Genomic DNA, 16915 nt, shown 5'->3' on the forward strand with positions numbered 1-16915 from the left:
ATCTTGTCTCATAGCTGTTAGTGCTGCTGCTGTGGCTTCAGAGGCGATGTGGTGCCGAGCTGGCAGGTCTCCTCCCCCTGCCCATATGAGAATGGCAGCAGGAGGGATGGAGGCTGAGGAGCTGGCTCTGGGGGTGCCACGGGGGAGGCCTGGCGAACAGCATTGCCACAGCCAGGCCTTTATTACTGTGCAGACTGGAATGGGCACACCCCACTCAGTCGTCCAAACTCCATCACCATCTTTTAGAAACACCAGCGGGGCCCTGGGGCAGTGCTGGCTCAGGCCCAGCCTGGCCACCACAGGGCATTAGCGCAGCATGGGGCAGGAGGGATGACAGAAAAGTACTAACCCCACCCAGCAATTCAACTGCGTGGCAGATTTGATCCTGAGCCAAGCCCTGTCCCTTGCCCACACCTGACTCCAGCCCCTTAACCCTTCCCATCTCAGTGTGTCTACCTCAATCTCCTCTCTCCAAACCCTTCAACCCAGCTCCACCCACCCAGATCCTCAGCCCCTAAACTCCATCTTCCATGCCCCCCACAGCCTCCATGCCAGTGGTGCTCAGTAACAGAATGCCTAAGTTCCTTTGAGAATGCCATCCAGAGTGACCTGTTGCCAATGTGTGCTGCCATACTGCTGTTTACACAGGTATATTTTTAATAAGACAGACTTTTCAAATTATGGTTACTCTGACAGAGGATATATGCATCAATGGGACTCCAATTCTTTACTGCTCGGAACAGTCGGAGAAAAGCCCGTACAGCATCAGCAAGGAAGGATTCATTTGAAATAGACAACTTCCAGAAGCTGATAGAAATGCTAGAATGCCTTCTGGATATGACCAACCACTGAGACTTGTTTTGATGATGTTTTCAGTTTGGTGTCTCACTGGTTGAGTGGTCCCCCACAGGAAGCAGGTAGGGGTGTGTGTGTGTGTGTGTTCGTTCCATTGGTTCGAAAATGATGTGGATTCTGGAGTGACTCTGAAGTCCAAAGCGTGATGCACATGCTCGTGAGCAGATTGGGCAGACAAAGTCATAGATGAGCATCTTGGTAGCTATAGCAGTAGTATGGTGCTTTTCCCTTGCAGCTAACAATTGTTTATTTCTGTCCTCTTCAAAGGCTTGGAAAGCTCTGAGTGCTGTGTGTTGCCATGCTGATCTATTTAACACAGCCTTCTCAAGATCATCCAGTTTTATTGCACCACAGTGTGTGCTGTTCTTGATGCTGTTCTTATAGTACTTTCTGGGGCAGCCTTGATTCCAATGTCCTTGTGCCAATTCCCTATAGAAAATTTTTCTGGGGAGTCAATATTCAGGCATCCTAATGATGTGCCCAAGCCAGTGTAGTTGGGCTTTTATCCGCATGGCCTCAATGCTTATGGCATTTGACTTTTGGAGAACCTCCAGGTTGGTAATTTTGTCCTGTCAGCAAATCCCCATAATGGTGCACAGAAAATGCATATGGAAGGCCTCTAGCTGTTTGATATGCCATTTGTATGGCATACAGGTTGCACAGCCACAGAGGAGAGATGTGAGCACAAAAGCATTATAAAGTTTTATTTTTGCGGAGAGGGTTATGTTGTGGGATTTCAGGACTTTGTTATGTAGCTTTCCTAGTGACAGAGAAGCTTTCCATATCCTGCCCTGCCACCCCCACCAACATGATACAGTTCTGCGGCGATCTGGAAGCCTACTTTCGCCGTCTCCGACTCAAAGAATACTTCCAGGACAACACTGAACAGTGCACTGATACACAGGTGCCCTCCCACCAACAGCACAAGAAGAAGAACTCCACATGGACTCCTCCTGAGGGTCGAAATGACAGTCTGGACCTATACATTGAATGCTTCCGCCGGCGTGCACAGGCAGAAATCGTGGAACAACAACATCGCTTGCCTCACAACCTAAGTCGTGCAGAACGCAATGCCATCCACAGCCTCAGAAACCACCCTGACATTATCATCAAAGAGGCTGATAAAGGAGGTGCCGTTGTCATCATAAACAGGTCTGACTACCAAAAGGAGGCCGCCAGACAACTCTCCAATACCAAATTCTACAGGCCACTTCCCTCAGATCCCACTGAGGAATACACTAAGAAACTACAGCATCTACTCAGGACACTCCCTACACTAACACCAGAAGAAATCAACATACCCCTAGAGCCCCGACCAGGGTTATTCTATCTACTACCCAAGATCCACAAACCCGGAAATCCTGGACACCCCATCATCTCGGGCATTGGCACTCTCACTGAAGGACTGTCTGGATATATAGACTCTCTACTCAGACCCTATGCCACCAGCACTCCCAGCTATCTCCGTGACACCACTGATTTCCTGAGGAAACTACAATGCATTGGTCACCTCCCAGAAAACACCATCCTAGCCACCATGGATGTAGAGGCTCTCTACACAAACATCCCACACACAGATGGAATACAAGCTGTCAGGAACACTATCCCTGATGATGCCACAGCACAACTGGCTGCTGAGCTCTGTGCTTTTATACTTACACACAACTATTTCAAATTTGATGACAATATATATCTCCAGATCAGTGGCACTGCTACGGGCACCCGCATGGCCCCACAAAATGCCAATATCTTTATGGCCGACCTGGAACAACGCTTCCTCAGCTCTCGTCCACTCACGCCCCTTCTCTACCTACGCTACCCTGATGACATCTTCATCATCTGGACCCATGGGAAGGAGACTCTGGAAAAATTCCACCATGATTTCAACAGCTTCCACCCCACCATCAACATCAGCCTGGACCAATCTACACGGGAGGTCCACTTTCTTGACACCACGGTGCAAATAAGTGATGGTCACATTACCACCACCCTATATCGAAAACCTACCAACCACTATGCCTACCTTCATGCCTCCAGCTTCCATCCCGGACACATCACACGATCCATTGTCTACAGCCATGCACTGACATACAACCCCATCTGCTCTAACCCCTCAAACAGAGACCAACATCTACAAAATCTCCACCAAGCATTCTCAAAACTACAATAGCAGCACGAGGAAATAAGGAAACAGATCAACAGAGCCAGACGTGTACCCAGAAGCCTCCTACTGCAAGACAAACCCAAGAAAGAAAACAACAGGACTCCACTGGCCATCACATACAGCCCCCAGCTAAAACCCCTCCAACGCATCATCAAGGATCTACAACCCATCCTGGACAATGATCCCACACTTTCACAGGCCTTGGGTGGCAGGCCAGTCCTTGCCCACAGACAACCTGCCAACCTGAAACATATTCTCACCAGTAACTGCACACCGCACCATAATAACTCTAGCTCAGGAACCAATCCATGCAACAAACCTCGATGCCAACTCTGCCCACATATCTACACCAGCGACACCATCACAGGACCTAACCAGATCAGCCACACCATCACTGGTTCATTCACCTGCACATCCACCAATGTAATATACGCCATCATATGCCAGCAATGCCCCTCTGCTATGTACATCGGCCAAACTGGACAGTCTCTACGGAAAAGGATAAATGGACACAAATCAGACATTAGGAATGGCAATATACAAAAACCTGTAGGAGAGCACTTCAACCTCCCTGGCCACACTATAGCAGACCTTAAGGTGGCCATCCTGCAGCAAAAAAACTTCAGGACCAGACTTCAAGGAGAAACTGCTGAGCTTCAGTTCATCTGCAAATTTGACACCATCAGCTCAGGATTGAACAAAGACTGTGAATGGCTTGCCAACTACAGAACCAGTTTCTCCTTTCTTGGTTTTCACACCTCTACTGCTAGAACAGGGCCTCATCCTCCCTGATTGAACTGACCTCATTATCTCTAGCTTGCTTGCTAGCATATATATACCTGCCCCTGGAAATTTCCACTACATGCATCTGAGGAAGTGGGTATTCACTCACGAAAGCTCATGCTCCAAAATGTCTGTTAGTCTATAAGGTGCCACAGGATTCTTTGCTGCTTTTCCATATCCTGTTCATGATCTCTTTGTCAAAAGATCAATTGTTTGATATGTTGCTGCCAAGATAGGTAAAACTGTCAACTTGCTTTAGCTGGATTCCACTAATGGATATACTAGGGGATATGGCATTGAGCGGTGAAGATGATTGGTGCACACAGTTTTCTCCAGGCAGATTGTTAAGTCTTGTAGTAACTCCTCAGTAAATTCTAGTCCTACTGAAGTTCATATCAAAACTCCCATTGAGATCAATGGGGCCAAGATTTCTCCAAAGAAATCTTCCTCTTGCTCATGTGGTTCAGTTATTGCCAATGCCAAATGTTCAAAAACCATGAATTTAAAAAACAGAGTTTGCATTTTTTTCAGTTGCCTTTTGCTGTTGGAGTGTTTGCTTCATGCTTTCTAGCTTTTCTCTGCAACCATAAGAACTGGAAACTTTCACTTAAAAAGGAAAAAAAAAAGCTGAGCTCTCAGGTAATGATCATATTGCAGCAGCTGTGACTAAGAAAGTCACCAGAAATCGCAAGAGTTGGCAACCCTGATCTGAAATGCAGCCAGCAGCCACTAGTTGCAATCTGGCGATCACAGGGCAGAAGTAATGCCAAATTTAGAGAACCATTACCAGAAAGGAATATTCGGGGGGGGGGAAGAGTTCTTATAAGAGGGTTACCTTGCTCAAGGGAGGGATAGCAAGGGCTTGGAGTTTTTGGAGGTACCGATTGTTGTTATATTGTATCATATCTCAAAGAATCACTACTAGGCGCTAGCACTGTCAGGTTTACAGCAGCAGCAGAAGACTTTACCACTAAAATCATGAAGCAATAAGTTTCAATGCTACTGTAAGAGCTACATATCATTTATTTACTTTCAGTATCACGCATAGGGCTCAGGGAAAGAATACACATTACCGATCTGGTTTTAAAACTTTGGATGAAAAAGAAATCTGAATTTTATATATTGCAGGACAGTCCCCAGAATGCAATGTGCTTTCCAGACAGACGAACACCATTTCCATCCTAAAGTGAATATTGATTAAGGACTATGACCTGAATGCTACATTGTCTTGTTTTTACTAAGCTAACTGGAATGAGTATTTTCCGTGTTAAGGATATAAAACAATAAGTGAATTTCCATGATTAAATTGATAATACAAGACATTTTAAAAGTAGCTTTGTTTTAGTGGAAGACTGACTAATACTGGTAGCATTTTGGTATGTGTCACAGGATCAGTATACTTTTAGGGCCAGATCCACTGATATACTGGCTGCTTTGTGCTGCTCTGGCAATGCAATGCTGCCATCAATCCTGTATAGTGGTCCAGTTAATCTGGGTTTACAGCTGCTTTGTGGTGTTGTAAAGTAGCAGTTCTCAAACTGTGGGTCAGGACCCCAAAGTGGGGTCACCAGGGCCAGCATTTGACTTGCTGGGACCTGTGGTTGAAACTGAAGCCCAAGCTCTCCCTCCACATGGGGCAGCGGGGCTCAGGCTCTGGGCCACTCTCTCCCAGGGTCATGTAGTAATTTTGTTGTCAGAACTAAGGGGGTCACCGTGCAATTAAGTTTGCGAACAGTTGCTGTAAAGGGTTTTTCACTCACCACAGAAGCATCTCCTTGTGGCCAGGAGTGGCATAGCAGCTGTCTCTCCATATGGTGTCCCTTGCCGATGGTCACTTCATTGCTATGGTGGTCTCTTTTCCTGCAACTTGGTCTTCCAGCCAAGTCAGGCTTTAGTCCGCCCCTTCCAGGGTAACAAGAGTCTAACCAAGCTGCAGCCAAGTGACCTTACAGCAGATCTTCTGTCTGTCTTTAGGCTCTATAGTTCTTACATCTCTTACCCCAGCAGGTTTCATCCCACTTTCCTTGGAACCTCCCACTACTCTGGGTTCCAGACCAGGAGCTGGCAGTCAAGATCTATGGCCTGCTGCCTCCCTGGACCACTTCCTACCTCATCTAGCCCTAAGAGAGTGACCACAAGACTCCCCCCATTCAACCCTTTCTGCTCTTTTTTAAATGACAAAAAGAGACTTGACTGAATAGTCTATAGCTGCCACCAAACATACTTCCTAAGTAGTTAGTGCTGCATATTCTCTCACTCTGTCCTGCATCTCTCAGGTAATGTAACAACACCTTCCTAATCCTACCCCATTTCCCCAACATTTTTCACTAAATAACACAATGTAACTTTTGTTACACTTGACAATGTTTGAATTCCTCACAAAGTTTTTCCCTTTCTTTATCAAAGCCCTTATATAACCATACAAAGTGATGAGTTGTTTCTTCCACCTTACCAAGCATACGTAGTCTACTTTTGTGCCTATTTATTCAAAAGACTTGAATTTATACCACAATAGCCAGTTCATACCCTAAACAAAATAACTTCATTTTTCTTATCCAAGCCCTGAAGCATGTCATTATCCTCAACTCTAGCAGCCCCTTTCTGCTACAACCTTCCTGGATCTATAATCACCAGCCAGCCCCACCCCAGCTGGGCTTCATTATCATTTAAGCCTGGTTTTCACTCTCTAGCAGGTGCTGCCAAGTTTGTTAATTGACTCCTCAGTCCCACATTAACCTCTTCAGAGTCTGCATGGGGCATAAAGCAGCTGGAGCCTACACTCTATAGCTATATACTCTATAGCAGCTAGCTAAAAACTATCCACACGTCATTCAGTATGGGCCTGATGCTCCGCACACTTAGATGGTTTTATACTGGTGTAACTCCACAGGCTTCAATGGAGTTAGCCTTTATCTACCCCAGTTTGAGAGGCGAATCAGGCCCAGTGTGTGGGAGATGAAACCCAGATCACTCTTAACTTTTTTCTCTAGTACTGTTGTAGCAGAATGAGTGGAACTGGAGAAAGCCGGTCAGTTTTCAGGAGGGACCTTTTTTGGTGTGACATCAGAGGCTGAGGAGTGGAAGCCAGCATGCAGCTGCTCCATCATAAACCTTAGAGTCTCAGCATGTAATGCTGGCCTCTTAGCATGCTTAGCAAAGATCTCTTCCCTATAAAGCAGATTGCCAAATTGCTCTATGCTAGTGAAACAGCCATACCCTGTTTGCGAATCTTCCATGCACTCTAAAAGGCCAGTGAGCCACACGTCTCATTTCTCAGGTAGGTCTACCTGAGGGAAGCAGTTCCCCAGACGCAAAGCAGCTGAGAAACTGAAACTGCCTGCTGAGCCTGTGTATGGGCAGGACTAGCACATGCTGAGAAAAGAGAAGACCCCAGCAGCTAAAGGAGATGCCCCCCCAGTTGCTCACTGCAGGCTAGTTGAGAGGGAAGTCCATTTTGCTAATGAGCCAAAGGTAGGGTGACCAGATATCCTGATTTTATCAGGACCATCCTGATATTCAAGGCTTTGTCTTATATAAGTGCCTATTACCCCTCAACCCCTGTCCTGATTTTTCACACTTGCTGTCTGGTCACCCTAGCCCAAGTGACAGAGGGCATTGGGCAGGAGAGAAGCCAGCTTCCCTCTCCCAAAGAGTTATCGGCCACAAGCCAGAACCAGAAGGGAGAGAGGACAGCCAGACAGCCTATGCCTGGTGCAAGAGAGAGGAAGGTTGCTCCGGAACTCCACTGTCCAAGCAGAGAGGTCTGTCTGGCAGCCTTCATTAGGCCTCCCTTCTGCGGGCAGCCAAGGGAAGGGTTTAAGCAACCTAAGGGCCTGCTCCAGTCCAGAGAGTGATCTGCCTGCCTTGGGTGGGACATCACTATTGTGAGTACAGTCTGCTACATGAAGGTAGCTAGGAAAAGGCTCAGGGTGCATTAAGACCCAGCTGGTGTGTGCACAGACAGAGGAAGTCTCATTCAAAGGGTATCAGCACCAGACCTTGCACAAGCAATGGTCAGGCCTCTAACACTCTTTGATGATTCACTGTAAACCTGCCTTTCTTCAGTCATCCCCACAGAGCTCCACTGTGGCCTGGACCACCCCTAGATTCTGGGGCTGCACTTCTCTTACTCCTCTCTGCTGCTCCTGGGATTCTGAGTGCACTGCATTCAGGGGTGAAAGTAAGTACTTACCAGTATAGGGGCTGGCTCTGGCCCGCAGAAGGGGCAGAGCTGAGGGGTCAGCGTCTCCCAGCCAGCCAGCCCATCTGCGCTGCCTGGCCTGCACCGCGCAGGGCTCCAGTGGCGATTTAAAGGGCCCAGGGCTCCAGCCACTGCCATGGTAGCAACAGCGGCAGCCGGAGCCCCACATCCTTTTAAATCACCAGCTCTGGGGAAGCTGCTCCTTTTGCCCCCCTCCACCTCCCACCCCTGGTAATGGCAGCTGCTTTGGCTTACTTTCACCCTGACTGCATTGCAACATCCTTTCATCCCTGGTTCCTGTCTATGCTTCTTTTAAGTTTGCCCTTTTCTTTACCTTAATCATGTGTTTTTCCTTCTTAAACTTTTTGGTCCTTGATTCTTCTGCAGTATAGAAATGGTTAATGTAGCAAGGGGGTTGTGCATTCATTTATTCAGCCCCCTGTGGGTGGAGGCACCACATGTTCAGAAGACCAGCAACAAAAGGCTGAAACCTGTCATTGACCTGCAGAGCACCACGCACATGAGGTTCATTCATCCTAAGCCTTTGAGTCACTTTGCAGGGAGGATCAAAGGGACTCTGTCAGTTTTGCTCTTGGGGTGTCTCAGAAGGGAGCTAGCCAGGATGGCACATGTTAAGAACAAACTGGAATCTGTGTAGGCATCCTAATTACAGTGCTGACATCTCTGGTGATTTGATCAGGAGTCTTGCAAGATTTGGTGCTACTGGAATCCAGTTATCACCTGAGACTGTCAGCTTTTACAGTATTTTAAAAAAAAATGTCTAACCATCCTGCTTGAAGAGAATCTTAAATCATTGTACATGCCCCAATGGCAGAACTAAAAGAAAAAGAACCCAGCAATTTTTATTTGTTAAACCTCATTGTTTGTAAGCCAATCTCATGATTTTTCGATGCTTGCGCTGTCAACACTGCAGAGGCTTCAACTGTCTTTAACCATCTTGTCAAGTATTAGAGGGGTAGCCGTGTTAGTCTGGATCTGTAAAAAGCAACAGAGAATCCTGTGGCACCTTTAAGACTAACAGATGTATTGGAGGATAAGCTTTCGTGGGTGAATACCCACTTCATCAGATGCATGCATGTATGCGTGGTATTCACCCACGAAAGCTTATGCTCCAATAAATCTGTTTGTCTTAAAGGTGCCACAGGACTCTCTGTTGCCTTTAACCATCTTGTGACCCATCCAAATCAGATTCTTTGACTGAACTTTCCATACTTCTGTTGTAGCTTCCCCTCCATGTAAGTGGGAAATGAATTGTAAAGACTGGTTGGCTTAGGCAGCAGAGAGGAACATTTCAGATGATGAAAATAATGCTGAGTTGCAAAAAATGGACCATAATTTAATGTTGGTTGTTCATTCCAGGTGAACATTAATAAAGGAAATGGCATTTCATGACCGTCTGTCCAACACACAGAGGATTCTGCTGGCCATCTTCTGCTTCCCTCTGCTGCCCTTCTACTTCTGTGCTCTCTGTGAGTAGCAGATCCGTTTGACCATACATGCCTTCTGTATTTCACCTTCCTTTATGGGCAATCACTGCCAGAGTGATAATAAAGAGCTCTACAAAAGGGGATGGTAATTTTATTAATGCTGTGACTAGGTAGGAGGAGGTTGTTCAGAGATGAGACCCATTTTGAGGTAAATTGGGTCAAACAAGTGAAATATGCATCTTTAAAGATAGAACCTGTCATTCACACATTTGTGTCTTGGCAAACTGAGAGCTCTAAAAACAACCAGTGACACTGGAAGTCTCCTAAACCCCCAGTCAGGGTTTTTTTGAATATGGGTAAAGGAAATTCTTGGTAAGAATAACAGCATATCTATGGATTTGTGATAGCTATGATATCCCTATAGGCTATGCAAGGAGTCATGAGGAACAAGAGGAAGGAAAACCCACTGAACTTGGTAAGTGAACACTGGGACCTCTTTCTGCTGTCTATTAGGCAATGTGAACACACAAAAAATTGAATCTCACCTAGAGCATTATGGGAAGTTTTGGGGGTGGAGGAAAGTACTTTCACCTTCTGCCTCTTGACCTTCTGGGGCTCTTGAAAAAAATTGACTAGGGATGACTCATCTTGAGGGGAAATGACAAACTCAGAATGAAAGGAACAGCTGTTACTATTCTGAATGGAGGGATAAAAGAATAACAAATCCTATGCTCCCAGGCTTGGTGGCCTCGGGCATCTGACAAATAGCACTAAATATAGCTGGCATGGAAAACTTAAAAAAAAAATCCCATTTGATTCAGCAACCATTTTAGGGTTTGCCAAAATGTTGACAATGTAGCAACATAAACATTATATAATTATTGTCCTGTATTTCTGAATGTTATGACCCCTCCTCTTCCCTTTTACTTACCCTGGTAAAAATAAATACTGATTAAATTGCAAAACAAACAAAGCTGCTTCTGGAACATAAGGCCCAATCCTGCTCGCATTGATGTCAAAAGCAAAACTCCCATTGGCTTGAGTGATGTGGGAGCCAGCCACATTTTCTCTTGCCTTGAAAAACATAACTATGTTTGGTTGGATTAGCGCAGTGGCGGGCAACCTGTGGCACGTGGCCTGTCAGGGTAATCTGCTGGTGAGCCGCTGGCGTTCCCAGCCAATGGGAGCTGCAGGAAGCAGTGGCCAGCACGTCCCAGTGGCCAGCGCTGCTTCCCACAGCTCCCATTGGCTGGGAACAGTGAACCATGGCCACTGGGAGCTGCGGGTAGCCATGCCTGCGGACAGTCAATATAAACAAACTGTCTTGCAGCCGGCCAATGGATTACCCTGATGGGCCGCGTGCAGGCCGCAGGTTGCCCACCACTGGATTAACATGTGCAAAGTGCTGCTGAGCAGGGAAGGAGTTAAAATAGGTGTTGTGTTTAAGCATCACAAGCCAGTCCATTATAATCAGTGTGATCTCTAATCAGTGTAATCTCTAGTCATCAGCAATGCTCAAGAAAACCAAGCTGAGGACCTTGTATGAGAGCTGCGCACTTAGGTGGGACTGGAAAAGAATCACTCTGTCCCAGGGAGAGGACCAGGGTTGGAAAGCAAAGCAGAATAACATTCTTTGGATAGCAATCCAAACAAGTTCTTTTCCCCTAGTGCTCAGGAGCTCACAGGAAAAGAGCCCCATCACATTTCCAGTAGGTGATGCTGACTGTTTCAATGACACAGGATACTGTGCCACAGAGATGAGAGGTGTGAATGGAAATTCTCCAGCTGAGAACAATGATGATGAGAATAGAGATGTGACAATTAATTACTTGGACTGCTCAGGACCTGTCCTGAGGGCTCGCTAACCTTTTCTGGGTTGCTTTAACCCTTTATGCCCAGCCCAGAACTCAGCTTCACATTCTAGCATTGAATACACTTCCCCAACCTATCAGAACCACATCTTTCTCATGCAGACGTGCAGTGTTATACCAGTCATCACTCGGGGGCTTGAAACCATGAGTCTGAGACAGCAGAAGGCAGAGCGTAATGTGACAATGATCATCTGCTTTAAGAGTGATATCAATAATAGTTGCTCATGTTTCCAACAGCTCACATGGAGGCAGGAAAGACAGTTGAAACACAAAGAGACTCCAGCTTCACAGGTGAGACTTTTCTATCCTGAACTGGAGACTCTCTCATGCATTTCACTCTCCTGGGTGCCCAGGCCCCTGTGCAGAGGAGTATATTTCTGCATTGTAAAAGTATTGTTCACTGTGATGCAACAGTATCTTGCTGGTCTGTGAGAAGTTGGAGATGCCCACCTGTCATCCCCATGGCAACCCAGGGATGCACATTCCAGGCAAGCTCTGGATGGAATTTAGTGGCTTGCTAAGTTCATTCTGGAGCTGGAAATCTATGTGGTTGCACGTTAATTGGCTGTTCAGAGCTGAAGTCTGAATCAAGATGTCTGATTACTCTGATTCACAGGCTGTAAGTGTATAGGTGGAATTAGCACCAAAAGGGTGAGTGGTTGTTCTGACACGTTGGCTGCTGAACCGACTGAGTGGGTGGTCCAATGTGGCAGCAACATGTCTAAGAATATGCACAGGTTTGGTTGGAGCAAAATGCTTCTGAGTTTTGGACTAAGCCCATGAACCATGACAAACACCACTGATGTAGGCAGAGTTAGATACACCATGTTTGGCAGGTAGGGATTGTTTGGTTATCTGTTAGTATCTCTAGTGCACCAGCAGTGTTCCACATGAGGGTAGCAGAGGTGTTGGAAGGAATTTATGATGCTACAAGTTCTGATGGTGATGTTGTGGTCTGAAGTGAAACCTGAGAGTATCATGCTATTAGTCTATGAGAGGTGACTGGCACTAGAAAAGAATTTGAAATGTAATAAGGAAAAATGCTGTCAAGGCTAATTCCCCACTCTGGCACTCTGAGTGCAGAAGGTGGGGCCCACAAGGATTCTAAAAATTAATACTGGCCACTCTCGAAGAGACCATGCTGTGCATTGCCACGAGCTATGTGTTAGTGACTGTGACAGTACCTGAGAGCTCCCTCTACTGGGGTTAAGGAGGCACTGACAACATGCCTCAGGAAAATCTCCATTTTGGAGATCTGCAGGGCTGCTTTCTCGAGTTCTGTTCGCACAGCACTCCTCTCTCAGCTTGGCATCCAGATCTTATGTTTGCCCTGGGAGAATGTTTAGTAGGAACTGGTCAACCCACATTCCTGGGTTTGTATTTCTCACTGTACTCCAGTAAATGGGGGCTATGCAAAGGGCAGCTCAAAGAAGAAACTCAGGCTCCTCGCTGGTCACTAGTGCTTCCAGAATGTTGCTTCTGCAGGTCACAAAGTGTGCTCAAAGAGCAGCCCATCCAATGCTCTGGGTGCCCTGGACCATCTTACAAAGATACCCTGAAATAAGCAGATCTGTCTTCACACTATCCACCCTCCCCCTCAGATTTCTGTTCTCACAGGAATCTTGGCTCAGTTCTACTAAACCCAAACTGACTCCACAAAGCCCTTTCATAACCTGAGCATTCAGTGCCATGGCAGAGCACTTGGGCAATCCCAGCAGCCACTGCTCTTCCTGATGGTCTGGCCTGGGAGAGCACCTCTGATGAGTGTGAATGGCCAGAGGCAGTGCTCTTAAAGAATGACAGTTGTTGGGGAGTAACCTTCTCTTGGTGCCCAAGCTGCATTGTAGGGATAAGTTCCCTTCCTCGGTGATTATAAAGGATTAATAACATAGGCCAACGAGACAAGGAAAGCTTTGTAGAGTGTCCTGAAGGTCAACAAATCCACTCTTTGGCAGACCAGGGGGAAGAAAATCCAAACGCTGACAACCGTTCATGGCAAATGTCCTGCCAACAGACCCCTCTCTTGCTTTTATAGAAAGAGGTCTCGAGTTGCAGCCATCTGAGTATGAGCTCTGGAGAAAAGAGATCCCTCGTGTGGGAACCGCTGACCCTGTGCTAGTCATCCTGCTGGCTAAGTAACCAGCTGCTCCTGCACAAAGAGGAGAAATAACATCTATCATAAAGCAACAAAAATGGCACGGGAGGTGGGTAGAAGGGATGTGTTTTAAAAGAAAAATCACATGCCCCATATCCCAGGTCTTTGCCTCAGGTAGGTTCCTCTACTGATGCTGTACTTTGAATTCTCCCTTTGTCAAGACACACAGGATTTGCCCTAGCAGATCAAACACCACCACAGTGAAGTCAGTGAGTTAGGTGCCTTCATAACTTTGAGGATCTGAGCCCCTGTCACTAGCGATTTTCATTGTCCTTCCTTGGGCCTTCTCAGTCTTGACTGTATGTCCCTAGAGGTGACAGCTGAGGGCATTACCAGCACTTTGTATAATGTCATGTTATGTTCGATTTTGGTAAAGTCTGTGCCCATCACTGTGTTTATTTGTGGTGTTTCGGACATTTCATTTAGCTCAGTGTAAATGAACAATCCTCATTTGTCTTTCTGCAACCTAAATATGGCCTGATCACTTTTCACAATAATATCTCAGCCATCAATTAGATCCCTGGTTGTGTGGATACCAGGAAACTGAATATAGTTCAGTGGAAAGTTCTGCTGTGTCTTAAATCATAAAGCACAGCTGCTGACACAGCAGAAGCTGCAAAATGAATGGAGCATTTGAGCAATGCATGGAGTGGTAGCTTATGAAAGAGGAATAAATTCACTGTGTTGCAGTTCAGTTAGAGGGAGAAAGAAAGGACAGGCAAACCAAAGGACTCCATTACAGCACACTGCAGTATCATTAGAATGTTCAGTGCCGTGGGAACACACTTGGAAGCTTTAAATGCTCAAAAATCAGACAGCTACCATAATTTGAATGAGCTGCTGAATGCAGCAGCTAAGAGGGGAATTCAAGATCCAGAGCTTAGATTTCCAAATGTGAGTAGTGATTGCCGGTGCTTTGATTTTGGGGTCTGACTTTTCAGATGGCAGGTACACACCAGCACTTTCTGAAAGTCAAGCCCCTCTAAGGTGTCTCACAGTGGGCCCCCAAAAACTGAGGGGCCCAAGGTCATCAGGGTCAGATTTTAAAAAGTATTCAGATGCCTTAAGGTTCAGATGGGCACCTAGTGGGATTTTCAAAAACATGGCAGCACTGAACTCCCACTGATTTCAGTCTTTTATCAGTGTCTCAGATCTGTGGCAGAATGGATCTTCCCACCACACGTAATGCCATTGTCATCACATATTTGCTAGAGCCAGAAGACTTGTAGAGGGCCCAGATTATTCTGTATTTTCTTCAAAAACTCTGGTCTGTAGTTTTATATTATATTCAGTAGGATTTAATAATATAATTCTCACTATGTACATATTCTCTCTCTCTCATGGTACAGCCTCACTTGTACTCTGCCACTAATCCATCTCCCTGAGACTTATTCTAACATTTGAAACCCTTGATCAATTTCAAAGAGTTGCTTTATTTTTAAATCAACCTGTCAGTAACCTCCTCCTCCCCAAGATGTGAAATTTCTGCCTCCAGATAACACCTGCCTGTGGCCCAAGATAAGGGGCAGGAATCAGTCTTGGGACACTTTAAACCAATGGGAAAAGGAAAAGATGTGGTTCTTAACTTAGTTTAATTGCCACATGCTCATACATTAGGAAGCCAGAAGGAACCATCATGATCTTCCAGTCTGCCCTCCTGCATAGCACAGGCCAGAGAACTTCACACAGGGATTACTACCTCAAGCCCATCTCTGGTGACTGAGCCAGAACATCTGTTTTAGACAGACCTCCCATCCTGATTTAAAGATTCCAGGAGATGAAGAAGCCAACACATCTCTTGGTAAATTGTTCCACTGAGCATGGGCTGCTGCCCCAGTGCTGTATGCACATCAAAGTATAGGGGATGGATAGGGAGGCACAAATATGTTTAGCTGCCTGGATGCACAAGGAGAGGTAAGCGACTCTGCCCTATGAGAGGGGAGGGTTCCATGGACCTTTTCACTGGCAAGCCTGACAACCAACATTTTTTTGTCTAAAAACTGAAAGATTTGAATTTGACCATTTCCAAGGAATGTAGACCCTTCCCATGAATATATTCATTTAGTCAAAAGCCCAAATTTTCTGTTGAAAATACATTTGAATGGAAACATTTAGAGTATCCTACTCAAGATGTCAGAGAGGCGTTGTGGTGATAATTCTGCCGGCTGATAGGAGGAGGTTAGTGACAATGGAAGCCGACAGCAGCCACCCCAGGTGTATCAAACTCACTGATTGAAGGAATAAAAACTACCAGTAACCTCGCCATGCTCAGAGCCAAATACACAGCTCTTCTCCTAGGCTTCCCCACAATCGAGTTCTCATTGTTCTCATTCCTATAGACTCATTCATTAAAACGAGAAAATCCTGAACCCCATTCTGCTGGCAAGGAAGGAATGGAGAAAGAGAACACTTGTTTTTCCAGAGATGGGAGGTGCCTACATACTACGGTGAGGAGGGCCTTGTAGGGACCTAGATAGATGGGTATAGAATTCCCCTTGGGACAGTGCAACTCCAGTGCCCACTTCTGAAGCCCGAGTCTGACTCTTGCAGTCTAGCCCTAAGAAGACAACAGCAACTGAAAAACAAAAAGCACTAGGACACCCAGGTGGTGGAGGCTTTTAGGAAGGATGCATGGGGTTTAACTTAAATTTGTATTGAAAGTTAGCTGTCCCCAATCAACTTAAACTATACTGAATTAAAGCAACTCCGTAACCAAAATAGGTGCCACACACGGGTTTGCACCAGATTTACTAGATCGGTTTAAATCCATACCTTAGTTTAAATCAGTGAACGTTCTCACATAGACAAAGGCTTAATCTGATACCACAAGGGGTTTCCCCTCTAATTATTCATGAATCATTGCCCATTGAGTTGCTGAGGTCTGTCTAATGGGATTGCCAGAAGAAGGGTGTTTGAAGGAGGGATATGAAGGAGGAGAGGTTTGTGTCACTGGAATATGGAGGTCCAAGCGTAAGGTGCAGTGTGGAAGAAAGCATGGAGATAAGAATGGGAGAGAGTGAGGAGGCTTGAGATGCTGATGGAGTGAAGGGAGCTGTTGGGGAGGAGTATAGGCTGGAGCCAAGTTTTATGTGGTATAGAAGGCATTTATGAAGAGTGTCAATCTGATGTGGAGAGCCAGGGGATGCAAGAATGGGGGTGAGATGTGCCTAGTAGATGGTGAGGAAGATGATGATGTTACCAGGAGTATTTTGGCTGGGCAGTAGGGGGACATGGTGATGTTCAAGAAGGTCAGAGAGAAGAAGTCTAGAGGAGAAAGAACCAAGGCTTGGGTGAGGGATTTAGACAGCAAAATAGAGAAGAAAAGGTACCTGTAGGTATGTTGTGCAGGAAAAAAGCACCAGAATTGACAGCCTAGATGTGGTGGCAGAGGAGATAGTAGAAGAGGGCTCCAAGGTGGAAACACCAGCTGAGAGGAGG

At 46.0% G+C, this 16915-nt stretch overlaps 1 protein-coding gene across 4 annotated transcripts in view; it reads left to right on the plus strand.

Moving 5' to 3' along the window:
• The window catches only part of KY (kyphoscoliosis peptidase), an 80043-nt gene that overhangs the window by 21316 nt on the left and 41812 nt on the right, over window positions 1-16915 (plus strand). For all 4 annotated transcript variants that reach the window (XM_030576388.1, XM_030576392.1, XM_030576394.1 and 1 more), the window contains exons 2-4: window positions 9384-9493; window positions 9876-9926; window positions 11560-11613. In XM_030576388.1, the coding sequence (XP_030432248.1) occupies window positions 9403-9493; window positions 9876-9926; window positions 11560-11613 (196 nt within the window). In that variant the 5' untranslated portion in view covers window positions 9384-9402. The remainder of the gene's footprint in view (window positions 1-9383; window positions 9494-9875; window positions 9927-11559; window positions 11614-16915) is intronic.

This window comes from Gopherus evgoodei, chromosome 9 (assembly GCF_007399415.2).
Source record: "Gopherus evgoodei ecotype Sinaloan lineage chromosome 9, rGopEvg1_v1.p, whole genome shotgun sequence".
Classification (NCBI taxonomy): domain Eukaryota; kingdom Metazoa; phylum Chordata; order Testudines; family Testudinidae; genus Gopherus; species Gopherus evgoodei.